Consider the following 26,845-nt stretch of genomic DNA (forward strand, 5'->3'; position numbering starts at 1 on the left):
GCCCACACCAGGGACAGTGGACGGGTGATTGAGCACTGCAGAGGAGGCAGCGGGCTCCCGCCCAGGCCGCCCGCCACGATAACAGATGTGGACTGTAAGTGCGCCGCCCGCGTATCCAGGAGCTGAGAGCTGTGTGGGGCCAGCAATGACATGGTGTAGTCGATGTGTGGACCTTGGGTGCAGCTGTGGGAAAAGTGTTGATGTCCCCCGGGGTCCTGCACGAAGTGATGAGGTGAGGCCTCAAGAGTAGTGAAGGCCTGTGAGACCCAGGTGGCTGCTGGAATAGCCTGCAGACAAGGGGGAGCTTCCCCCCCTGACATTTGGAGATTTGGTGTCCCACTGTGGTGTCCCCTGTGCTCCCCGCTGGTGTGTGGAGGTGGGGGGCTGAGAAGAGACGGCATACGCTGGGATGCTGAAAGTTGAGTGGAAGCCTGGTGTTGAAGTGCGACGCACCCAGGGATACGGGTGCGGAGGCTGTGGGGCTGCACCTTTGTCTGCGCACATCTCCTTTGGGTGACAGACACCGCTGTGGACCGGGGTATGGTGGCGGAGTGCAGCGGGTGGAGGTGCAGTGAGAAGATTGCACAGGACTGAGGGAGCCGTTGAGAGGGAGAGACTTGGAGTTGCTTGGGGGCCCCGCAGGGTGGTGAGGAACTTGACAGGTACCGCCGCACAGCCATTGTGAGCTGATTGATCTGAGGACTACTCTGGAGACCATCCTCTGACAGGTTATAGACAACCTTGTGGAAGCCTGAGGGGGCACTCAGGAGCAGAGACGAGGTTCAAGTGGAGCAGTTAGACTCGGTGGGACCACGTGAGGAGCCGCTTACCATAGAGCGCCGTGGCAGTGCGACGGGAGAAGTAACGGTAGGTCTCGCTTGGACCTGAAGGCTGCCGGTGCAACCCCGGACTGAAGGTGGTATTGAAAGCGAGTAGACGGTACATGACTAGAGGGACACAAGTGTGGGACATTACCTGTAGGAAGCTGTAGTAGCCCCTCTTCCCTCCCTCACCAGGACGTTTCTGATGTTGTACTGCTGCTTGCAGGAGGCCTGATATTGGCTAAGTCTCCCTGAGCTGCGGCGCGAACGCCACTGGCACTAGGTGCGCCACTACTACTGAAAGGCGGGACCTCTTCGTCCGCTGGTGAACTACACTTGCAAAAGTGATACGCGGGCAACAGGGTATAGAGCTTCACGACACACCAGAGGAGCGGAGAGTAGCCAGCGAATTCCCACAGCACAGCAACTGGTGATGGGCCGGATGCGGGCCAAGACACAGCAAGGACACTCGAGGGCTGCCAACCTTGACCCAGTACGGGGTACTGCGGAGGAGATGACGGACCCGGCGTCTGCGGCCCTAGCGGCCAAAATGGACTCTGTCCTCGCAGAGGTGGAGCGAATTGGTGCAGCGCTGGACCACACTAGCACCTCCCTGGAGACCAGAATCGACAAAGTCACCTCGGACTTCACGTTGCTTCATGCAGAACAGCGAAAGCTCGCTGATAAAGTGGCCACACATGACCAAATCCTGAGCTTCAGCCCTTAATGCAAAATCATGCGGCCGCGCTGCAGGACTTGATAGACCGTGTCTACGTACTGGAAGATCGGGCAGAGGATGCGGAAGGACGCTCCCGCTGCAGCAATATTCGTGTGTTGGGCCTGCCAGAAGGCGAGGAAGGTAGGAGCCCAGAGCAATTCATGGAACACTGGCTGCGAGGCCTGCTGCCCCAGGGAACCTTGTCTGAGCAGTTCGTGGTGGAGCGGGCTCACTGTACCCCGGCGCAGAGACCAAGTCCCTTCATATTCAAACTGCTCAACTACAAGGACAGCAATGCGGCGCTTAGGGAAACTCGGAAAATGGACCCTCTTCAGGTGAATGGCAGTACAGTTAGGTTTTTCCCAGACTACACTGCTCTCGTGCAGCGGCGTAGGAACAACTACACAGCGGTGAAACGTCAGCTCCGTGCCCTGGAACGTTCCTATTCGGTACTGTTCCCGGCCCGGCTACGAGTGGTCGCAAAGGATGGGGCCCGCTTCTTTGACTCACCTGAGGAGGCATGGCACTGGCTGGAGGAGTCGCGATTGTGGTCCGGCGTGCGATCTTTGGGCCCGGATGGCGACAACTTGCCAAGCAGGAGACCTTGCCGACGGCGACGGAGGGGGCAACTGAAGACGTCCAACCGAGGGGCCTCGGCTCCTACACTAGATGACATGAGGAAGGAACGATGAGACGTGCTGGAGGCGGTTGCGACCCTTGGATCCCCGCAACCTTGAGAACGGACTGACTGCTACAGGCAAGCTATGTTGGTGTCCAAAAACGATTCAGAAAAGGGGGTGGTGATGAACAGAGTGTCTGAATTAAGCAGACCACTCTTACCCAGTCCAAAGATCAGGGCTTGATCCATCACCGTTATTTATCTCACTGTCCCATCCCAGCTCAGAACCTGGCTATATGCAAATCAGTCTGTCCCTGGCCCAGGGCATCATGGGAACAGGGCAGACTAAACTACCAAGCCAATTCTTCACCAGAAAGGAGACAAGCTACCGGGGACCGGTTTCTGGCATTTCAGCCGTCTTCGGCCCGGCTTGCTTGAATCCTGATGGAGCAGTGAGAAAGGGACTCATGTCTGAGTATACCCTGCCACACCTATAGTGGCCAAAAACGATTCAGAAAAGGGGGTGGTGATGAACAGAGTGTCTGAATTAAGCAGACCACTCTTACCCAGTCCAAAGATCAGGGCTTGATCCATCACCGTTATTTATCTCACTGTCCCATCCCAGCTCAGAACCTGGCAATATGCAAATCAGTCTGTCCCTGGCCCAGGGCATCATGGGAACAGGGCAGACTAAACTACCAAGCCAATTCTTCACCAGAAAGGAGACAAGCTACCGGGGACCGGTTTCTGGCATTTCAGCCATCTTCGGCCCGGCTTGCTTGAATCCTGATGGAGCAGTGAGAAAGGGACTCATGTCTGAGTATACCCTGCCACACCTATAGTGGCCAAAAACGATTCAGAAAAGGGGGTGGTGATGAACAGAGTGTCTGAATTAAGCAGACCACTCTTACCCAGTCCAAAGATCAGGGCTTGATCCATCACCGTTATTTATCTCACTGTCCCATCCCAGCTCAGAACCTGGCTATATGCAAATCAGTCTGTCCCTGGCCCAGGGCATCATGGGAAGGGTATACTCAGATGTGAGTCCCTAGCTCATTGCACCATCAGGATTCAAGCAAGCCGGGCCGAAGACGGCTGAAATGCCAGAAACCGGTCCCCGGTAGCTTGTTTCCTTCCCAGTATAAGAATTGGCTTGGTAGTTTGGTCTGCCCTGTTCCCATGATGCACTGGGCCAGGGTCAGACTAATTTGCATATAGCCAAGTTCTGAGCTGGGATGGTGCAGTGAGCTAAAAAACGGTGATGGATCAAGCCCTGATCTTTGGACTGGGTAAGAGTGGTCTGCTTAATTCAGACACTCTGTTCATCACCACCCCCTTTTCTGAATCATTTTTGTCCACCATAAGCGTGGAAGGGTATACTCAGATGTGAGTCCCTAGCTCATTGCACCATCAGGATTCAAGCAAGCCGGGCCGAAGACGGCTGAAATGCCAGAAACCGGTCCCCGGTAGCTTGTTTCCTTCCCAGTATAAGAATTGGCTTGGTAGTTTGGTCTGCCCTGTTCCCATGATGCACTGGGCCAGGGTCAGACTAATTTGCATATAGCCAAGTTCTGAGCTGGGATGGTGCAGTGAGCTAAAAAAAACGGTGATGGATCAAGCCCTGATCTTTGGACTGGGTAAGAGTGGTCTGCTTAATTCAGACACTCTGTTCATCACCACCCCCTTTTCTGAATCATTTTTGTCCACCATAAGCGTGGAAGGGTATACTCAGATGTGAGTCCCTAGCTCATTGCACCATCAGGATTCAAGCAAGCCTGGCCGAAGACGGCTGAAATGCCAGGAACCGGTCCCCGGTAGCTTGTTTCCTTCCCAGTATAAGAATTGGCTTGGTAGTTTGGTCTGCCCTGTTCCCATGATGCACTGGGCCAGGGTCAGACTAATTTGCATATAGCCAAGTTCTGAGCTGGGATGGTGCAGTGAGCTAAAAAACGGTGATGGATCAAGCCCTGATCTTTGGACTGGGTAAGAGTGGTCTGCTTAATTCAGACACTCTGTTCATCACCACCCCCTTTTCTGAATCATTTTTGTCCACCATAAGCGTGGAAGGGTATACTCAGATGTGAGTCCCTAGCTCATTGCACCATCAGGATTCAAGCAAGCCGGGCCGAAGACGGCTGAAATGCCAGAAACCGGTCCCCGGTAGCTTGTTTCCTTCCCAGTATAAGAATTGGCTTGGTAGTTTGGTCTGCCCTGTTCCCATGATGCACTGGGCCTGGGTCAGACTAATTTGCATATAGCCAAGTTCTGAGCTGGGATGGTGCAGTGAGCTAAAAAACGGTGATGGATCAAGCCCTGATCTTTGGACTGGGTAAGAGTGGTCTGCTAAATTCAGACACTCTGTTCATCACCACCCCCTTTTCTGAATCATTTTTGTCCACCATAAGCGTGGAAGGGTATACTCAGATGTGAGTCCCTAGCTCATTGCACCATCAGGATTCAAGCAAGCCGGGCCGAAGACGGCTGAAATGCCAGAAACCGGTCCCCGGTAGCTTGTTTCCTTCCCAGTATAAGAATTGGCTTGGTAGTTTGGTCTGCCCTGTTCCCATGATGCACTGGGCCAGGGTCAGACTAATTTGCATATAGCCAAGTTCTGAGCTGGGATGGCGCAGTGAGCTAAAAAACGGTGATGGATCAAGCCCTGATCTTTGGACTGGGTAAGAGTGGTCTGCTTAATTCAGACACTCTGTTCATCACCACCCCCTTTTCTGAATCATGTTGGTGTCCAGCGGTTCTTCATCACCGTCCACAGTAATCTCAGAAGAGCTCGGTCTTCCAGTGATCACCCCACAAACGGCTGACGGCATCATTGGGTGAAATGAGGGACTGCTGTACTTTAATGTGGATAACATTGGGTTGACACCTTGCTGGGATACCTGTCACTGAGCAACCGTGACTCTACTAAAGTTCCCACACATAAGTGTCTGGGTTCACAGACTAACGGGCTGCTGGCTCCCGGCCATTTCTGTAGCTTAATTAGTTGGAACACTAAACACATTCGTAGTAAAGGGGAAGGTTATAATATACTATCACTAACAGGCAACCCCCACAGGTAACACATTGCCTTAGTTCAGGACTTGTCCGTGTTTCAACAGTTTGGATGGCCATCGCGAAAGGACTGCCCCAGATGTTCAGTGGTTTATGGTTAGTCTTCTGTTGTTATATCCCATGCAGCAGTTCGACACACTCATACAGTCCCTGAGTACCCGTGCCCCGCGAGATGTCCCTCCTGATGCCTCGCCCCTAGTATACCTATCGATCATTACAAGTAGGAATGGCGAAGCTGATATAATCACGTGGAATATATACGTGGTATGTACACACCTGTACTCCATATTTGCTTATTTGCAGCGACACTCAGCCGCTATTGCACTGCTACAAGAAACACACATGTCTCAGCCAGAACTCGATAGGCTCCGTAGGCGCTGGAGAGGGCACATTTACGGCACAACATACTCGGCGCGTGAGGGGCACGCTCATTTGGGAGAGGGCAGGTAACCCTTTTGTTTGCGAGGACATTGTGACAGACCCTAATGGCCGATATACCTTAGTGAAGGGGACACTCAATGGACAGCAGGTACTTTTAGGCTCTATATATGCCCCAAACACAGACCAGCCCTCATTCTTAGCGCGACTATCTGTGACGCTGGCACCCTACGCTGGGCTACCCTGGCTGTTGGGAGGGGACTTCAACGCGGTCCTCGATGTCCACATGGACAGATCCTTCCCACCCCTTCGGTCAATGGTTGCAACCTCAAATACACAGGTGCTTGCGGACTGGTTGGCATACTGGGCAGTACGGGATATATGGCGCACTTGCATCCTACAGACCGCATTTACTCCTCTTTGTCTGCAGCTCATGGTTTACATGTGAGGTTGGATCGGGTGGTGGGTTCACAGGCTCTGGTCCCCTGGTGGAAGGACGCACTCCGATCATAATCCATTACGGCTTCGTCTGAATTGGGATCCCGGTCGCCCCCCCATACCCACCTAGCATCTCCAGCCTGCTGCACTGGAGGACCCAGAATTCCATGTGCCACTGGGATCAGCTGCTCTGGAATATTTTGAGTACAACGTGGGGACGGCGAGCTCAGCACTAGTGGAGTGGGATGCTCACAAAGTAGCATTAGGGGGCACTGTCTTGGGGCCACGTGGAATCTGCGTAAGAAATTATCCTTGGCGCTTGCAGAATTAGAAATGCAGCTCCTCCAATACAAACGAGACGGAGAGGGTGGGGTGGACAGTCAGGGTGATTGGAAGACCTCAGGGTACAGCATGCGGACCTTATGGAGAAACTGCACTGCCATAATTATGCTGCTCACACAGCTCGCACACATGCCAAAGCAGTCAGGGCAGGCCGTCTTCTGGCCTGGCTGTTGAAGCAGGAGAGTACACATGCACCAATCGGGGCACTATGCATGCCAGAGGACTCTCTGGTCTTCACGCAAAGGGAGATACACAGGGTGTTGACGGGACATTACACACAACTGTACCAATCCAGGGGGCGATGCTCCGAATCTGATCTGGAAAGATTTTTCGCTCCGATTCAGCTGCCGACTGCCTCCAGGACACATCAGGAGGTTCCTAATGGTCCCCTTACATTGGAGGAAATCGGGGGTCATTTGGGTCAATGGCGTCCGGGAAGACACTGGGTCCGGATGGCCTGCCCGCTGAGTACTACAAAGCTTATCGGGACATTCTGACGCAGCATCTGCACACTATCTAGTCCATGGTATTGACGGACAACGGGTTGCCATCAACAATGCGGGAGGCTTATCTGGTGTCTCTTCTCAAGCCGGGCAGAGATCCCGAAAACCTGGGGTCCTACATGCCCTTGGCGCTCCTAAATGCGGATTACAACATTTTGGCTAAGCTACTGGCGGAGTGCGTGGCACCGCTGGTCCCTGAGTTGGTCCACACTGACCAAAATGGGTTTGTGCCCAAGCGCAGTATGTCCTTGAACCTGCTGAGGTTCTTTCGGGTTACGGCGGACAGCGGGAGGGAACGGCCCAGGGCGGGGTGCCTGGAGTTAGGACTTGATAAGGCATTTGACTGCTTGGAGTGGAGCTATCTTGCGGCGGTGCTGTCACGCTATGATTTATGCTGGGGGTTTCTACAAATGGTGGGCCTGTTATACCACAACCCCACAATCCAGGTGCGGTTAGGACCATACATTTCTGATAGCATCCCGATATGTAGGGGAACTAGGGAGGGGTGCCCACTATCGCCCCTCCTGTTCACACTGGCAATCGAGCCTTTGGCAGTGACTCTGCGACAGCATTAGGCGTGAGAATACCTCTGGGAGATGCAACTCATCAGGTCTCGCTATATGCGGATGACCTTTTGGTCTTTGTGAGGGATGTGGGGGCTATTTTGGCCCGACTAGAAGACATTTTACGTAACTTTGCAGCTCTCTCTGGACTCCGGGTGAACGCCAGTAAATCCTGTTTATATGCGTTCGGAAGTGACATCCCGGACCCGGGTTATGTCCTGGCTGGTGCGTGAGTGCAGTGGAAGGCTGACACGTTCCGCTACCTGGGAATCCAGATATACCTCAACTGGCTGACCTCTTTGATGGTAATCTAGGTCGTGCGGTGACGGCCGTCAAGTCACAGATGAACTTCTGGAAGACGCTCCCGCTCACAGTCACAGGCAGTGTGGCGTTATCTAAAATGATGATCCTTCCATGCCTCCTATATTACTTCATCAACCTCCAACTGTAAGTACCGGCGGCCTTTTTTAACAAGCTCGCTATCCTCCTCAGAGACTTTCTTTGGGGTAATACGCACCATAGGATAGCGCTAGCAAAGTTATACTTGCCCACAGATCAAGGTGGCGTAGCTGCACCTTGCTTTGAGCACTACTATTTAGCTACTCAACTGCAGGGGATATCCCGATGGCTCGCGGACAGGGGCCGAGAAGACACAGCGACCACAGTCCCTCGCCTATCTTTGAATTATATTAGGGGACTTTTTCACCCTGCTGCCAAGTTACCCACACCGGCTCCCCTCCTCCTAGAGGTGGCCTACAAATGCTTCCGCCACTGCCTCTATGTTACTAGAGATCTAGTTCCTTATGCGCCGGCCATACCACTGGTGGGTTCACCCAGTGGGCTTGGGGTGCTCACGACCTTGGAGCCTCTGGAGTGGCATGAAGTAGACATACAGACTCTGGAAGATTTGTATCGAGATGGCACGCTGCTGCCATTTGAATCGCTTACCGAAGACCAGGGGCTACCACAGGGACATTTCTTAAAACACCGCTCTTTGATCACCACACTGACCTCTAGATGGGAGACATGTCGTAGGAGCTGAGTCAACACCTCACCATACAATATCTACATGTAATGGGTCGGGCCGACACTTAGTCCGGTGGTTCGCGGCATGCCTTCGTACGCATGCAGCGATAAAATTAGACTCACTTAGACGGGGGTGGGAAGAAGACCTGGGGAGGCAGCTGGAGGATAGGGAATGGGAAAAGATATTGAAGAGCCCTAAGAGAATCCCCAGAAATATGCGGTTCCGTCAAATCCAATTATTCATAGTTCACAGGGCATACCTCACTCCTGAAAAGATTAATAGGTACTTTCACCGTGTGGATGCAGCCTGTCCCCGCTGTGCGGAGGTGGGGGCTGGCCTAGTTCATATGCTTTGGGGCTGTCACACACTATACACCTACTGGCGGGCTATTAGTGAGACATTGGGCGCATGTACAGGTCGTAGTATACAGTTTGAGTGGCCTACCTACTTACTACACCAATTCAGTAGGACCCCAACCGCAAAAGTCACTTCTTGCTTCTTCGACCTGGGGCTAATCGTTGCCAAACGCCTCTTGTGGAAGAGATGGAAGTCGCCATCCCCACCACACATTAGGGCGTGGAGGTCTTCCCTCACAGCATGGGCTAAGGCAGAAGGAATTGCCATCATGCGGGAGGAAACGCTAGGCTTGCGTAAGACGCCGATAGCAGCGCAATGGGTAGGTTTGTTCCAGAGCCTTGTGCACATGGAGGGGGACAACTTAGAGCAGCGGCCGCAAGTTGGGGGAGACCCCTCTGCAACTTGAGTAGGGCTATTTGGCGGGGGCTCCCTCATTCCATCCCACATGTACATTATATTATCTAACGGCTGAGCAGTGATGCAATTGTGTGCTGGCTGACGCAACGGCTTTGCGGAGGGGTGTGAGACCGGGAGTGAGGGATGGGGCGGAGAGGGGGCGCCAGATGTAGTTACACCGAAGGGAGGGTGAGGGGACTTGGTGCAAAGTGAAAATGGGTAATTAATAGTCGATCTTAGCTGCTGTGGTTAGGTTATTTAGTTACTGTTTGTTTATATATAACATCTGTGCATTCCATCACGGTGTACGCTTTGTAACATTCTGCATAATATGGCACCGGACCCACATTATGACAGCATCGTGGACTTTACATCTACTGAAGTGACACATATGTTGCAGTCCTATCTGGAACTGTAGCTGAAGGGTCATCGGAATACATGGTGGCCATTTCAGGATTGTTTGTGAGTACTGTGTGTCACTGTCTGAAGACTCTAATTGTGGTGGTACTGAAATGCTGGATATTTCCTGCAAACACTTGTAAATGTTGTGAAAAAAATAATAAAACAGATTTAAACAAAAAAAAAATGTGGGGCTAGAAGTATTTATGCAGATGGTAGCGGGATGAACTGAAAGCTAGAGGATATTAGGTGTTGTTAGGTGACACAAATATTGTTGCAATAGGCTGTGATTTGTGTAATGTGGTTTGGGAAATCTTCAGAAATACAATAAAGAAGAATAAGCAGACAGGCATGCAACTTAGACTAGACGACATTCAGAGAGAAGAAAATTAGAAGTGTGACTATAAGAAGAACAACAAAGGATTGGGCAAACGTCAATTTAGCCTGCAGTAAACTTTACAATACCAGAGTTTACTAGATTAGTCCTGTCAAACTCAGATCCCAGATGGGTGAGTAAAGGTCAGAGTGCATGGAATAAGAAGGCCTTTCTCATTTCTTTACCTTTCTTCACTGCCATCCAGGGGGCAAACAGGGTCTTGTGAAAGCGGGTTACCGAATCCAGGTCAGCAGGCTTGTAGTCACTACCCAGTTGATAGACCAGAGGGGAAATTGTTGTATGTGGGGCCCGAAAGGCCACAGAAAATACATTAGCAATCCTAGGGTCCTCCATTCCGTTGTACATGTGGTAGACAGGCAGGTGTTTCGAGTAGCTCTCTCCAAGGAGGATCGGAAGGTAGTCCCTGTAGGTGACTTGCTAAAAAACACAAAAACAGATTTTGTTTTTCAGCTGTTCAATTGATACAAAATATATAAATATCTAGGGTGCTGCCCTAGTGGCCCCAAAATACCTGGACATAATACAAGTAAACAAAAGTATGGTATACTGTGGGAAAAAATATCGTACATTAGTAATTACCACAATGAATCGCTAAATTAATCACTGGTGTATATGTCTGATTTCAAAAGACATCGTTTATTTCACTTATTTGCTGTGTAAGAGTCTTCACTCCTGGTAATGGTAACTGAAATGTGTCTTTAAAATTAACATTTAAACATGCAAATACACACAAAAAAGAAAAGTGAAGTCAGATTAATCACCAAATTTTTATACAATAACATAAATGTGACAACTAGAAAATCATTTTGGTCTTCCAGTTGATTTGAGTGATATGGCTGCGTTCCTTATTTAATAGGAGGTCTACACAGGAGGTGGTCATTTAAGTGATGTCACATGGAGGACAATCCAGTCCCCTATTTCTTTAGTACGTGCCCAGATTGTGATTTGGTAGATTTAAGGTTGGGTGACACCTCGAAAGAAGATGCCAACGAGAACATGTCGATGCACTTCGGTCATTGTAATTTTGGGCCTCCTCAGGACAGTAGAAGATAGGGGTACCTAAAGATAGGATAATATATATATAAAACTACTTGAAGGTACAGGGAATTTTTATGTGCACCTTGAGATAAAAAACAGGTACAGGTAACAGGAGTTGATTGTACATGCAGAGCCGAAAAAAGCCTATTTTACTGAAAATTCTCAAGTTGTTTGTGTTATGAGGGCCAACCTGTCTGCAAGCTGGTAATCTTGTTCGTTAGCGCCCCCACAGCCTGGTTCAGGAACGGCAGTATAGATGTGCTGGTTAGGTCGAGCCTTTGCAGTGCATGAAAACGACCTTAGCTCTTAGGCTTTTCGGCCAAGCACGTGCACCCGTTGCCATTGCAACGCGTTCACGTCAAGAGCGCGCGGCCCATCTGGTCGCAATTATCGCTCCCGCGAGTGAATCCCTCCCCCTGCTGCCGCTCAAGCGCTTTTTTTCCTGGTACTCTTTGTAATATTGCCCGGGATCGGTCTAGCCCAAGTTGAGGCACCCTGTGGGGATGCCGAAGTTCCCCCCCCTGTGTGCGTGGTGAAAGTAGGCGGGCACTGTGTCCGCGCAGGCCGGCACACATGGAAACAAATAAATACCCCAGGGCTCTGGGCGTGGTTTAGGTAGTCTACTAGCCACTATACCAAGCACATCGTGTCCAGCGTGTTTATTGCCAGGGCCTAATCCAGACACGACACTGGCGACGAGGTGGTCTCGCCACCCCGCCGTGCTTGCTTACACCCGGACGCTCCTGCACACGGAGCTGCCCGCTGTGGCCCCCCCTCAGCGGCCTACCTCGTCTCCCGGCGCCGCCCACATGGTGCTGCGGCCTGGTTGTGCGGGTGTGCTGCCCCGCTCCCGCCTCCAGCTCCAGCCGTGTCGGACTCCGAGCGCTGGTTCCCCATCGCCAGCACTCATCCGCGTCCTGCCTATACCTGCCGCTAGCGGCTCAACACACCGGCCGTGCATGCGCGCTATCCAGGCTGCCGCCCACGCTGCCTCCCGGCCCGCGATCGCGCCGCTTCAATCAAGGTGAGCGCGTGCATGCTCCAACGCGTCTGGTGCCCCGGCCTGGCGGTGAGCCTCCCACGCATTCGGCCCGATTGCAGGACCCCCCCTGGAAGGAAAATATAGACCACCCGTTTGTACGGTCAGAGGGAAAGAGGAGCCTCGTTAGAGTCTGGAGCCTGACCTATTCCTCACGCATCTCGTGTGAGCGTGGCACCTGATCTGCATCTGATGATCTGACCTCCCTGGGCACATTCAACACGTCACTGCCGCCAGGGCCCTGCATCACACCCGCCAGCTACGTCACTGAACTAGGCGCATTACGCCTATCTGGCTGAACAACCTCCCTGAGCACACTCCACGTGTCCCGGAAATTTGGTCCCTATGTCACGCCCGCCTGCTACGCCCCTGAGCTAGGCACATCACGCCAATTTGAACGCAGCCTCGCCCTTGTCACCCACGTCTGAACTCTGCTGCCATGACCACAGTACCCGCTCTAGAATCTTTCACCATCACTGGTCCCCCACCGTCGCAGGCTGCGAGGTGGAAGAAATGGGTAGAACGTCTGGAAAACTTCTTCGAGGTGGCGGAAATTGCGGCTCCGCAATGGCGTGCCATGCTACTACACCTAGGAGGGGCCGACATTCATGAAATATCGATGGACATCAGGGAAGGCGGTCCGCCCAGGAACTACGCCACCATGCGCGAAGCTATTACCGCATATTTTGAGCCCTTCGCGAGTGCTGACTACGAGCGCTTCCTACTCCGCCAAGCCCGCCAGCTCCCGGAGGAATCCGTCAATGTCTTTTATGCGAGGCTGAAGAAGCTAGCCAGCACGTGCACCCTTCCTGATGCTGACGATGAGATCCGTGCCCAGTTTACCCAGGGCTGCGCGTCCTCATAACTGCGAGAAAGGATTTTGCAGGAAGACAACATGCCCATTCACCACATCCTCACGCTTGGGCGCTCTAAGGAACTGTCCAAGGCCAGAGCCGCGCATATGAAATCCAAACCGGCCGTCGCGGTCAAGACGGAGCCTGTGTGCGCCATACAAACTGACACCCCAGACAACCGCCCAAAGTCATCCAGGCGAGGAAATGCCAAGCAAACCCAATCATCGCGCGGCCGCGTCTGAGCGTGGTGTGGAGGCCTGACGCCCCACAATGGAACTTGCCCAGCACAGGGTAAGACCTGCAGCGCCTGTAGGGAAAGTCAATCACTTCACGAGTGTGTGCCGGTCAACGCCAAAGAAGAAGCAAAACGGACCACCCAGAAGGGTGAGAACAGTGGAACCACTTCCCGGCAGCCCCGACAGCAGCGACATGGATGATGACGAAACAGACACCGCCTTTGTCCATATCGTCCGGATGCTAAACACCCTCGCAGCCACTGCACCGGTGGCTGCCATGTGCACCGTCAACGTACAGGACCAAGCAGTGCCGGCCCTGATCGACACGGGGGCTACGATCAACCTGATGGCGTCCAGCGTGTATCAGAACCTGGTGAATGCCCCAGCACTCCATCCCACCAGGCTGCAAGTGTATGCCACGGCACCAGACGTCCACTTCGCCTCTGCGGGATGTTTCAGACAGACCTATCCCATGACACCGCCCGCCAGCAGACCAAAATCTACGTGTCTCAAGAAGGCTCAGGATTCCTTTTGGGGTGCAAAACAGCGCAAGACCTCGGATTAATCCAGTTTGCCCTCACTGTCCAAGCCCACAGCCTCGACCATCTGGTGCAAGATTTCAAGACCCTGTTCAACGGCATTGGGTGCTTGAAAGGACCAGCCATTCACATTCACATAGACAAATCAGTCGCTCCAGTAGCCCTCCGACACCAACGCATTGCGTTTCACCTACGGCCCAAAGTTGAGGCAGAGCTATGTTTGCTAGAACGAGCAGGAGTCATCGAGAGAGTAAGCAGTCCGACCCCGTGGGTATCGCCCATTGTGGTGGCGAAGAAACCAAAGCAGCCTGACGCAGTCCGAATGGATATGCGCATCCCCAACCTCGCTATCAAGCGTGAACGTCATCTGACGCCAACAATAGATGACATTATCGGGGAGTTGTCCAGCTCGAAGTGGTTCTCAAAGATGGATCTGCGGTCAGGATACCACCAAATTCCCCTCCACCCAGATTTGCGACCGATCACCGCCTTTTCCACTCATGCCGGGCTCTGGCGATACACCCGGCTCAACTTCCGAATATCGAGCGCCACAGAGGTGTTCCAGAACATCATCCAGAACATCCTGCAGGGGCTGGAAGGAGTCCTGAACGTCAGTGACGATATCCTAGTTCACGCACCCACCCTAGACGAGCACCTCAAACGCATCCATGCGGTGTTTGCCCGACTTCAAGACCAAGGCCTCACCCTTCACCGGAAAAAGTGTGATTTCCTGCGCAAGGACATTAGCTTCTTTGGGTACCATTTCTGAGACCAAGGGATAGGCCCGGATCCCAAAAAAGTCAAGGACATCAACGAAGCCCCCGCCCCAACATCGGTGACGGCTGTCCGCAGTTTCTTGGGAATGGTCACCTACTGCGGGCGGTTCATCAAGGACTTGTCAGACATCACCGGCCCCCTTTGCGAACTCACTAAATCCACCAGTACCTGGGAATGGGGCCCAGAACAACAAGAGTCATTCCGGAGGACCAAAGCCATGCTCTCGGCGGACACAACCCTGGCCTACTTTGACCCACGGAAGGAGTCGCAACTTGTGGTGGACGCCAGCCCAACAGGATTAGGAGCCATCTTAGTACAGCAGGAGGCCTGTGGAGAGTGGGCCCCCGTTGTCTATGTGAGCAGAACCCTCACGCCAACAGAACAGCGTCACTCGCAGATCGAAAAGGAGGCTATTGCGATCTTATGGGGGTGCAGGCACTTCCACATCTACCTATAGGGACACCTGTTTGCGGTAATCACAGACCACAAGCCCTTAGTTCCACTGTTCCAGGGCTCCTCCACACGCCCTCCTCCTCGAATCGAGAAGTGGGTACTCCAGCTCCAGGAATTTCAGTTCACCGTCGAATATCAGCCTGGTACCCGAACCCCTGCCGACTTCCTGTCGCAAAAGCAACACCTACAAATGCCAATACTGATAAACACTATACCAACTTCCAAAAGCACCCCAGTCAATAGTCAAAGACGTGCCAAATTTAATTATTAAACATTTAATTTTTTCAAAGTCAAATACTTTTTTGTACACTTTTTTTGAAACATCGCCACAGGTTAGTACAAAAATACGAAAAAACACAATGTTCAAACATATATATATATACACAGCTCCTACTGAGAACATTCAAGACAATCAAACAATTCCCATACACTCAACAACAACAAAATACATCACTCATACTACAAAATCACACTACAACACACCACAGTGCCTTAAGTTCCATAAATAAAGGATCTTTCTATATGAGATAAGAAACAGGGTCCAGATACCACAAACAATGCAATAGATCTGACCCAGGCTTGGTTGTGTGAAACCTAAAAAGTTAAACTGGTTAAAATGAATATCCACTTATTTTTACTGCACAACCAGCCTTAACTGTTTGAAATAATACATTTGTTTGTTAGTAACAACAAAAAAAGGTTTACGCGTTTCGAACCCTATTAGTCAATGGGTTCTCCTCAGGAACAACAGCAACTACAAAAAAAGAAGAAGAGAAGAAAACAACAGCATGATTTTGCCACTTCTAGCCACCAAACTCTAAAGCACATCCCTTGAGAGCTCTAGAAATTATTTACGTCTTACCTGTTTAATAGATCCAACAGTGATCAATAAAGTTTTGAACCTACACAGTGAGACAAAACAAACATACAAAAATCATCAGTAAATAAAACGCGCTGTCAGTAGTATTGAGACTCTTGTTGCCTCAAGCACAGGAAATTGGTGTTACCGATTGCGGCATAGTAAAATGGAAGAACCAGGCGATCAAAATTCATGAATCACGGACTCGAATTGTCTAAAAGAAAGAGGAGAATGGTTTGTAAAAGGAATGATCCTTAAGTTATTGTTATGTCCAATGCGCGGCCGAGTGCATGCATACCTGATGTCATAGGGAGGATCATAATCCAATACTTTAAACCGAGGATGCAGTCAGCGCCGTGCTGAGAATACAAACAGTCCTGGAATGAAATGACATAATATATCACCATATCCAAAAGTTGGCGTGAAGTTCAAAATTAGGGCACTTAACCCCAAGGATCTACCTTTTAGAGACCAGTACGGAGTTATATATATGAAACATCCAAGTCCGACTCTTTAATTTTTCAGATGACAATCTAATTTCTAAAGCTGAGAAGAGAAATCGGATTTCACAAAAGTGTTCGAGCGAGTGACAGCATGGGGATAAGTTAGAACACTGTTTTTTTCATGCGTACCTCACTGTCATTGAGACGCCGGAGGCCGTTGTCCGGACATTGTTGGAGCAGCGTATGCTTCCAGCTGCTGCGTATGTGTCACGTTTCAATCGTGCATACGGCTTCTAAAACGAAAGCAATCCTCAATATTAATTACTCTGAACCAAAGCGGGGACGAGTTCCCCAAAGCAAGTCTCAAACGGCTTACCTCAATGTTGAAACTTTTCTAACAGGACTGGAAATCAGTAAATCCTTTCGCAGTGATTCGCATCGCGCTACATCTAACCCGGAAATGATAAAGATGAAAAACAGGGGATTATGGTGTCCCCCGCTGACTGAGTGAAGACTTCTGGTTGTTGTAGTTCAGTGTTTACATAGCGCAGTTGAACGGTACCGGCAGATATAAATTTTTATGAAATGGACAAAAATTATAAATCAAACATTTCCAAAAGTTAATTGAGTCCTGCAGATACTGTATCGAATTTGATGATTAACATCGCCTCACGTTGAGTTAATCGTAACTCAGGGTTACCCCCTCTTTGGGTCATCCCAATCTTTGAAATGACTGTCCAACGGAGATCTTGTTTCGAATGTGCTTTGTCGATCCAATGTTTGACTAGTGGAGCCGTTACCACCTTTTTCCTGATTCGCGACTTATGTTGGATGATGCGTTGGCGCACCTCCTGGTTTGTTTTTCCTATATACAGTAAAGAACAAGGACACAGGACACCATAGACTTCATTTTTTGTCCTACAATTCGTGAACGAATCGTGTTTCCAATGAATTCCATTATAACTGAAAAGTGGGCCTTCTATTGTGTGTGGAAGGCAAACACAGGTACCACATTTGTGGTGGCCTGTGACCGGGGGTAACCCAACTATTTGTCTCAATGATGGAGGATGCAAAGTTTTAAAGGCTGCTCTCACGATATGATTGGCTATGTGTTAGAACTGGCTATTTCTGGTAGGCTAAGGCTGACGCCAAAGCCAGGCAGAAACCACCATTCTAGTCAGGGCAAGGAAGTCACACGCCAAGATAACCTCTGCTCACCCCCTTGGTAGCTTGGCACAAGCAGTAAGGCTAAACTCGGAGGCAATGTGTAAAGCATTTGCACCAGCGCACAACAGCAACAACATACTAGGCACACCACAGAAGAGACTCCACACAAGGTTATTATAAAAATAACTTTTGTATTGTAAAAACACATCAGATAAAATCACACATATACATTGTGCCAACTGGCACGGGCAATATTCACAGGGATTATGTACACAAGACAGGGCCACAAGGGCCACTGTCATATTCAGATATAGCACTTCTAGTTAAAATGTAGAATATCAAGTAATAATCAAAGATAACAACCAGTAACCACTGGTGACAGGAACCAGGACCTTACTAGGACCACCTGTACTAAGAAAGCAGAACCACCTAAGTATCACACAGCCTTTAGGGGTCTAAGAAAGAATACATTACTCATGATGCAATAAACCTACATTCAGAGGAGTAGAAAAGACAACCACCTAAGTATCACTCAGCATTTAGGGGTCTAAGAAAGAATACATTACTCATGATGCAATAAACCTACATTCAGAGGAGTAATAAAGAAGAACACATGATGACTAAACATTCAGAGGTGTTAAGAGTAGAGCACATGATGCAATAAAATCACATTCAGGGGTGCAGCGCAAGAAGACACATGATGACTAAACATTCAGAGGTGCAGCGCATGGAAAGGAAGACACATAATGCATAAACATTCAGAGGTGCCATAACATAAGTCAATAGCGCAAAAACACACAGTGGGCAATTACTATTTAAAAGCATAGAAATCACATTGCGCCTACACTACATAAGCCACTACCTGTGACAGTCCCTAGGCCACTGGCCTTGTGGGGAAAAGATGCCCTGAGTCCAAAGTCAGGGTGCGCTGCCATGCAGCGCCAGTCCAAAGAACAAAAGCCTAAACGTGGCAGCTGCCCACAAAGTGCTGGGCAACTGGGAAGGCCGGGCACCACTGTGCCCTCTCTGTCCCACACAGGGGGACTCTCTTGAAATTGCGCCTAAACGGTGCAGCTGCCCACTAATTGCTGGGCAGCTGGGATGCAGAACTGCGGCAGGGCTCTCACTAGCCCTCAGGCGCAAACTGCGCCACGCTGGAGCCACACAGGCTCTGGACAAAACATGGCCCCTCTGAGCCACACAGGCTCTCTCAGACTGCGGGGGGTCGTTGGAGCTCTCAGGCTCTGGCACCAAACATGCCTTCAGGGAGCCTCTCGGGGCTCTGGACTGCGTTGGGGCGACCCGCTGCCAACTGGGGCCGCCCTAATGGCACCACCAACACTGGACCCCACGGGGCCCTCAAAACACGTTGGGGCAACCCACTGCCAACTGGGGCCGCCCTTGAAGCCCTCATGGCTTCAGACAAACAAGCAGCGCGAACTTGCGCTACTGCGGGGGGGGGGCGCTTCGGACACCGACAATGTGTCCCGGCGCCCCTCCCCTGCTCCATTCTGCCCAGCCCAGACTCACCGGGCTCTCCTGTGCGGGGCTCATCCGGGCGGCGGCTCCTTCTTCTGGCCAGCGCGGGGCTCCTCTTCCACCACGGAGCCCCGCCGGCCCGCTCAGACGCTCTCGGCCGCTCCTCTCGCTGCAGGGCTCCCTCCGCTCACGGGAGCCCTGCAGACCAGCCGCCATCACTCGTCCTTCTTCTTCTCCCCTGGGCAGCTTCTCTCCTCTCGGGCTGCGGGGGCGGGACTTCCGGCCGGCCGCGACCGGATTGGTCGGCCGGCCAAGCGCTTCCGGGTCGCCGCGGGCAGCGCGGCGGCCCCTCTCTAGCTAGGCAGGCGGGGAGGCATTTAAAATATCGGCAATACCGAAAAAGTACAAATAAGCGAGGTGGGCACTCGCAATGTAAATAAAGCGCTCCTAGCGCTACATGACAACCCACAGCGCTCCCAGGAGCAGGAATAAAGCGCTCTTAAGCGCCAAAGGAAATCCATAGCGCTCCCTGCGCCAAGAAAGACGAATCCAGCGCTCCCAAGCGCTATAGCCAAGAAAAAGCACTTCAAGGTGCTTAGGGGGGCAGAAAGTTCAGCAAAGTCCCCCCCTCAGCCCAGGCAAGGCAGAGGGGTCCCCCCAGAAGTCCTCCAGGCATCCAGGGGCTGGGCAGCGCCCGCCCCTGGTAGATTCAAGTCAGAAACAAGAACATTTTGGAAGGGAATACAACCCCTTCTTATACAGTGCAAAACCTTTGAAGTCCTTTGAAGTCCTTTGAAGCAGGCAGTGTGAGAACCAGCTGGACTGGTTTAGAGGGAAGTCCCCTTCAGTATCAGGGACAGAGGTGTCAGTCGCCCAGCGGGAGGTGGAGCCAGCTTTGTAGTTACACAGGAACAGCCCTTCACTATCAGGTGCCATCTCCTCCCACTTCCCTGGCAGCAGATGCTGCCTTTCATCCATGGGCTGACTCAGACAACCTCCCGGGCTCTCCAGCCCCTGTCATCCTCAAACCAGACAGTCAATCCACAAGCAGGCCCATGCACTCTGGGCCAGGCTCACCAGCCAATCACACGCTAGCAACAACCTACACAAATATGCTAACTTCCAAAAGTAGTACTTCTAGACTAGACACAGTCATGTCGCATACATCATTTTGCAGCATTCACTCTCACGAGTTGATACATACCAAACTCGCCCCTGCACTCCCCACACATCAGGAACTACCATGGGCATACATACTCCCCCTTCATTCCTATGGGAGGGCAGGTCACTCACCACACATACAGAGAGCTCATGCACTTTACACTGTACCACAGTGAAAAAGTGCGCAGAGGCCTAAAATCACCAACACCAGGTTCCATAAATAGGCTAGGAAAACGCAAAAAAGTCTAGGGGTGAACCTGCCTAATGGGCCGGGTCCAACACAACCCCCTTCCAGCCAAAACGCAGGGTAGACCAATCACACCACTGATGGGCTTCACTGCTTTGGGCGACAAAACCACGGACACGGCCTCGCACAGCAGGGACACCGTCCAGTTTTGCGCCACTCTGAACCTACATGGTTTCCTCCAAATAATAACTCTCTGACTCAACTAGGGTACCCCACTGGTACACACTAGTCATCCACAGCCAAGACCAGGCCATAGGCCATCCAAATCACAGGTCCTAACTAATCCACAGAGTGGGGGGTAGTAACCCCTGGCACACAATAGCCATTCTCCACTCTCTCTCTCAGTGTAGCTACAACTACCACTGATCCAACAACCTAGGGACCATACCCTCAGGCTGACCAGAGGTCACGGGCAAGAATGCCCCACCCTACCTCTACTTCTGGGTTTCCGCACCCTCACAGAGAAGCACTCACCAGAACACAATTCTCCTACCAGATCAGGACCTCACTCCATCACTGGTCTACCACCTGGAAACTATTCCACTTCTGAGGTACAAAGCACACAGCACAGTCCCTCTTCAAGCAGGTGGGGGGACACAGCACACAGCAAAGCCCCCTTTCCTCTGCCTTAGTGAAAACAACAAACTGCAGGTGAGCCCCAGAACACACAGCAAGGGCAGCCCCCTCAGTCTCTTCAGCTGATCCACTTTGGCAGAGATTCCTCTTGACCTAGAAGTTTCCGAATCTCCCAACCTGAGATCTAAACCCTCAGGTTGCACCGGGGTCAGAAGTAAGGACACCGTCCCTCTGCACCCCCTTCCAGATCCAGTATGTCTCAGGCTAGACAGAGCACACGCCAGCGGCGTATCAGCGACACACTCTCCTCCAGTACTCCCTATCACAGGGTGATTCTCAGTATGTCCCAGGCTAGACAGACAACACGCCAGCGGCTTATCAGTGACACACTTTCCTCCAGTACTCCTTCCAGGTCAGGCCACACCCCAACCTGGCTTTCCCCCCTCCTCGGGGAACGACCTCCAGAGGCCCCACAAATGGTCAAGCACTCTAGACGGTCAAATGCTCAGCGAGCCAGGACTTCTGCACCCTCCACTTAGGAGCGGTACTGCCCAACACTAGGACCGCCGGAGTTCTGGTTACAGACACTCCCCGTCCTCTAGACACAGGAAGATCCTCCTCAAATGACCTATGTACAGCTTAGGCCCCTGACCTGGCGCTCCCTTAAGGAACCCTCCAGGCCCTGAGATAGGGTTTCAGGCCAACGTGGGACACACCGTCCCACACTCACTCCGCCTCCACTGAGACAGGGCGTGAGCCCCTACACCCCTACCATACTACTGGGACCAAGCTGGGTTACACATGAACCTCTTCCCCTTTACAGGATCATCAGATACACAAGCCACTCCTTTTGGAATCACTCCCTAATGCCTCTGCAAGACATCTAGCACACCGCCAGACATCCACCTTCCTGTCCAGTGCCTCTGCAGGACCTCCTGCACACCACCAGAGGTACACCTCTCATGCAAGCTCTTTAACAAAAAGAAAACTCACACCAACTCCTCCAGTTCAGCACATCATTCATTCGCACACTCCCCCCCCTCGGACTGGTAAGGCAGTTTCCACCACCCCTGATCACTCAACCTGACCACACGTGACACAGGTACCAAACTCTGGGAGCGGGGAATGGGAATTAACACACTGGACACATTAAAGCTGCCACCACTGGATCCTACCACACTGGGGAATCCAGACACACACACTACACTCAGGGAACAACCACCCTCCTGAGCTAGTCATTTCTCCTCACACTCCCTCTCTTCCATCTACCCACACAGGGACAGGATTTGGGATTGGACACGGGACCCAGCAAGGGATTCCTAATCTATGGGAACCTCCCCCCTCTAATGGCGTCCCGCCCTGTCACTTTCTCTCATCTGCCACTAAACATAAAGCGCAGAAAGACATTTGAAAATGACACTCTTGAGGAAAAAAAATCAAAAACAATAATCCCAAACATGTGACTATCTGAAAAAAAACAATTGCAGAGTTTTGTAATGTAGCCAGTTGTCGCTATGGCACTGCGCAAACACAAGTCCAAATCCGCACCGCTGACCAACAATGTTAGAACTGGCTATTTCTGGTAGGCTAAGGCTGACGCCAAAGCCAGGCAGAAACCACCATTCTAGTCAGGGCAAGGAAGTCACACGCCAAGATAACCTCTGCTCACCCCCTTGGTAGCTTGGCACAAGTAGTAAGGCTAAACTCGGAGGCAATGTGTAAAGCATTTGCGCCAGCGCACAACAGCAACAACATACTAGGCACACCACAGAAGAGACTCCACACAAGGTTATTATAAAAATAACTTTTGTATTGTAAAAACACATCAGATAAAATCACACATATACATTGTGCCAACTGGCACGGGCAATATTCACAGGGATTATGTACACAAGACAGGGCCACAAGGGCCACTGTCATATTCAGATATAGCACTTCTAGTTAAAATGTAGAATATCAAGTAATAATCAAAGATAACAACCAGTAACCACTGGTGACAGGAACCAGGACCTTACTAGGACCACCTGTACTAAGAAAGCAGAACCACCTAAGTATCACACAGCCTTTAGGGGTCTAAGAAAGAATACATTACTCATGATGCAATAAACCTACATTCAGAGGAGTAGAAACGACAACCACCTAAGTATCACTCAGCATTTAGGGGTCTAAGAAAGAATACATTACTCATGATGCAATAAACCTACATTCAGAGGAGTAATAAAGAAGAACACATGATGACTAAACATTCAGAGGTGTTAAGAATAGAGCACATGATGCAATAAAATCACATTCAGGGGTGCAGCGCAAGAAGACACATGATGACTAAACATTCAGAGGTGCAGCGCATGGAAAGGAAGACACATAATGCATAAACATTCAGAGGTGCCATAACATAAGTCAATAGCGCAAAAACACACAGTGGGCAATTACTATTTAAAAGCATAGAAATCACATTGCGCCTACACTACATAAGCCACTACCTGTGACAGTCCCTGGGCCACTGGCCTTGTGGGGCAAAGATGCCCTGAGTCCAAAGTCAGGGTGCGCTGCCATGCAGCGCCAGTCCAAAGTACAAAAGCCTAAACGTGGCAGCTGCCCACAAAGTGCTGGGCAACTGGGAAGGCCAGGCACCACTGTGCCCTCTCTGTCCCACACAGGGGGACTCTCTTGAAATTGCGCCTAAACGGTGCAGCCGCCCACTAATTGCTGGGCAGCTGGGATGCAGAACTGCGGCAGGGCTCTCACCAGCCCTCAGGCGCAAACTGCGCCACGCTGGAGCCACACAGGCTCTGGACAAAACATGGCCCCTCTGAGCCACACAGGCTCTCTCAGACTGCGGGGGGTCGTTGGAGCTCTCAGGCTCTGGCACCAAACATGCCTTCAGGGAGCCTCTCGGGGCTCTGGACTGCGTTGGGGCGACCCGCTGCCAACTGGGGCCGCCCTAATTGCACCACCAACACTGGACCCCACGGGGCCCTCAAAACACGTTGGGGCGACCCACTGACAACTGGGGCCGCCCTTGAAGCCCTCATGGCTTCAGACAAACAAGCAGCGCGAACTCGCGCTACTGCGGGGGGCGCTTCGGACACCGACAATGTGTCCCGGCGCCCCTCCCCTGCTCCATTCTGCCCAGCCCCAGCCCAGACTCACCGGGCTCTCCTGTGCGGGGCTCATCCGGGCGGCGGCTCCTTCTTCTGGCCAGCGCGGGGCTCCTCTTCCACCACGGAGCCCCGCCGGCCCGCTCAGACGCTCTCGGCCGCTCCTCTCGCTGCAGGGCTCCCTCCGCTCACGGGAGCCCTGCAGACCAGCCGCCATCACTCGTCCCTCTTCTTCTCCCCTGGGCAGCTTCTCTCCTCTCGGGCTGCGGGGGCGGGACTTCCGGCCGGCCGCGACCGGATTGGTCGGCCGGCCAAGCGCTTCCGGGTCGCCGCGGGCAGCGCGGCGGCCCCTCTCTAGCTAGGCAGGCGGGGAGGCATTTAAAATATCGGCAATACCGAAAAAGTACAAATAAGCGAGGTGGGCACTCGCAATGTAAATAAAGCGCTCCTAGCGCTACATGACGACCCACAGCGCTCCCAGGAGCAGGAATAAAGCGCTCTTAAGCGCCAAAGGAAATCCAAAGCGCTCCCTGCGCCAAGAAAGACGAATCCAGCGCTCCCAAGCGCTATAGCCAAGAAAAAGCACTTCAAGGTGCTTAGGGGGGCAGAAAGTTCAGCAAAGTCCCCCCCTCAGCCCAGGCAAGGCAGAGGGGTCCCCCCAGAAGTCCTCCAGGCATCCAGGGGCTGGGCAGCGCCCGCCCCTGGTAGATTCAAGTCAGAAACAAGAACATTTTGGAAGGGGATACAACCCCTTCTTATACAGCGCAAAACCTTTGAAGTCCTTTGAAGTCCTTTGAAGAAGGCAGTGTGAGAACCAGCTGGACTGGTTTAGAGGGAAGTCCCCTTCAGTATCAGGGACAGAGGTGTCAGTCGCCCAGCGGGAGGTGGAGCCAGCTTTGTAGTTACACAGGAACAGCCCTTCACTATCAGGTGCCATCTCCTCCCACTTCCCTGGCAGCAGATGCTGCCTTTCATCCATGGGCTGACTCAGACAACCTCCTGGGCTCTCCAGCCCCTGTCATCCTCAAACCAGACAGTCAATCCACAAGCAGGCCCATGCACTCTGGGCCAGGCTCACCAGCCAATCACACGCTAGCAACAACCTACACAAATATGCCAACTTCCAAAAGTAGTACTTCTAGACTAGACACAGTCATGTCGCATACATCATTTTGCAGCATTCACTCTCACGAGTTGATACATACCAAACTCGCCCCTGCACTCCCCACACATCAGGAACTACCATGGGCATACATACTCCCCATTCATTCCTATGGGAGGGCAGGTCACTCACCACACATACAGAGAGCTCATGCACTTTACACTGTACCACAGTGAAAAAGTGCGCAGAGGCCTAAAATCACCAACACCAGGTTCCATAAATAGGCTAGGAAAACGCAAAAAAGTCTAGGGGTGAACCTGCCTAATGGGCCGGGTCCAACACTATGCTTTTTTCTTTCTTAAACGCGAAAAGAGGAGCATTAGAGAAAGCAGGGTCCAAATTTTTATTCAAATGGCAATTTTGTTTGACAATTTTTTTGAGGAGATTTGAATTGGGGCAAAAAGTTGTTACAAAGACTTGACGTTCTTTTGGCTTTTTGATGGTTCTCTGTAACCATGTCTCTCTAGGTATCCACCTTACTCTTTTCTTTGTGGATTTGAGTAATTTCTTGGGACAACCCCGTTCAATCAGATTCTCACTCAAAAGATTAGCATGTACATCATATTCATCTGAAAATGTACAATTACGGCGAATCCGTAACATTTGTCCGTATGGTAAATTCTCTTTAAGAGATCTTGGGTGATTACTTGTGAACAGAAGTGCCTTGTTTCTGTCCGTTGGTTTTTTGTACAGCATTGTTACAAGCCCCTGTTCGGATGGATAAACTTCTACATCCAAGAACGCCATCCTATGTGACGATATATCCATACTGAATTTTATGTCCGGAGATCTTTGATTGAGCCAATCAAAAAACTGTTGTAATTCTCCGACATCACCTGACCACACCATGAAAATATCATCAATGTATCGCATCCATGATTTAATCCGCTGTCTGAAGGGATTGCTGTTGTAGACAAATTTTGCTTCGTATAATGACATGAAAAGGACAGCCAGCTCCTGGGCAAAAGGACACCCCATCACTACTCCTTTTGTTTGGTAAAAAAATTCCTTATCAAACATGAAGTAGTTCCTTTTTAAAGCAAAAGAAGCCAACTTTAAAATGAATTCAGTGGGGACCCTTAATGGTTTAGATCTTTTCTCCAAATGGAATTCCAAAGCAGCCAGGCCCTCATCCTGCGGGAACTGGGTGTATTAAGAAGTCACATCTAGTTAACCATAATATCTTTGTTTTTTCAAATTCCACATTATCCAACTTATTTATAAAATCCGTAGTGTCCTGAATGGTTTCAGGAAGAAATCTATATACTTTGATATTGGTTCTATCAATGAATCGCAACCAGACACAATTGGTCTGCCTGGCGGACAAATCAAACTTTTGTGTACTTTGGGAAGCACATAAAAGATAGGAATTCTTGGAAATTTGTTCTGTAGAAAGTTGTATTCCTTTTTGCCTAGGAAACCTTCATCAAATCCTGATTTTAATTTGGCAAAGAGTTCAGCCTGGAGTTCCTTTGTTGGATCATTTGGAATACGTCTATAACAGGTTTGGTCATTGAGTTGTTTCAATACCTCATTTGAATATTCAGAAGAGCCCCACACCACGATGGAACCCCCTTTATCTGCCTGTTTGATGATCACTGTGGGGTCATCTTTCAGAGTAGTAATTGCTTCCCGTTCAGCCTTGGTAATATTATGTTTGACGTATTTGGATTTACACTCCATATTTGAAATT

General features: G+C 51.0%; 1 protein-coding gene across 1 annotated transcript in view; it reads right to left on the minus strand.

The window, feature by feature from the left end:
• The window catches only part of LOC147748878 (lactoperoxidase-like), a 1,319,638-nt gene that overhangs the window by 429,066 nt on the left and 863,727 nt on the right, over positions 1 to 26,845 (minus strand). Inside the window, exon 11 of the mRNA XM_086964410.1 lies at positions 10,189 to 10,441. Within this exon, the coding sequence (XP_086820536.1) occupies positions 10,189 to 10,441 (253 nt within the window). The remainder of the gene's footprint in view (positions 1 to 10,188; positions 10,442 to 26,845) is intronic.

This window comes from Lissotriton vulgaris, chromosome 1_1 (genome assembly GCF_964263255.1).
Source record: "Lissotriton vulgaris chromosome 1_1, aLisVul1.2, whole genome shotgun sequence".
In the NCBI taxonomy this organism is placed as follows: domain Eukaryota; kingdom Metazoa; phylum Chordata; class Amphibia; order Caudata; family Salamandridae; genus Lissotriton; species Lissotriton vulgaris.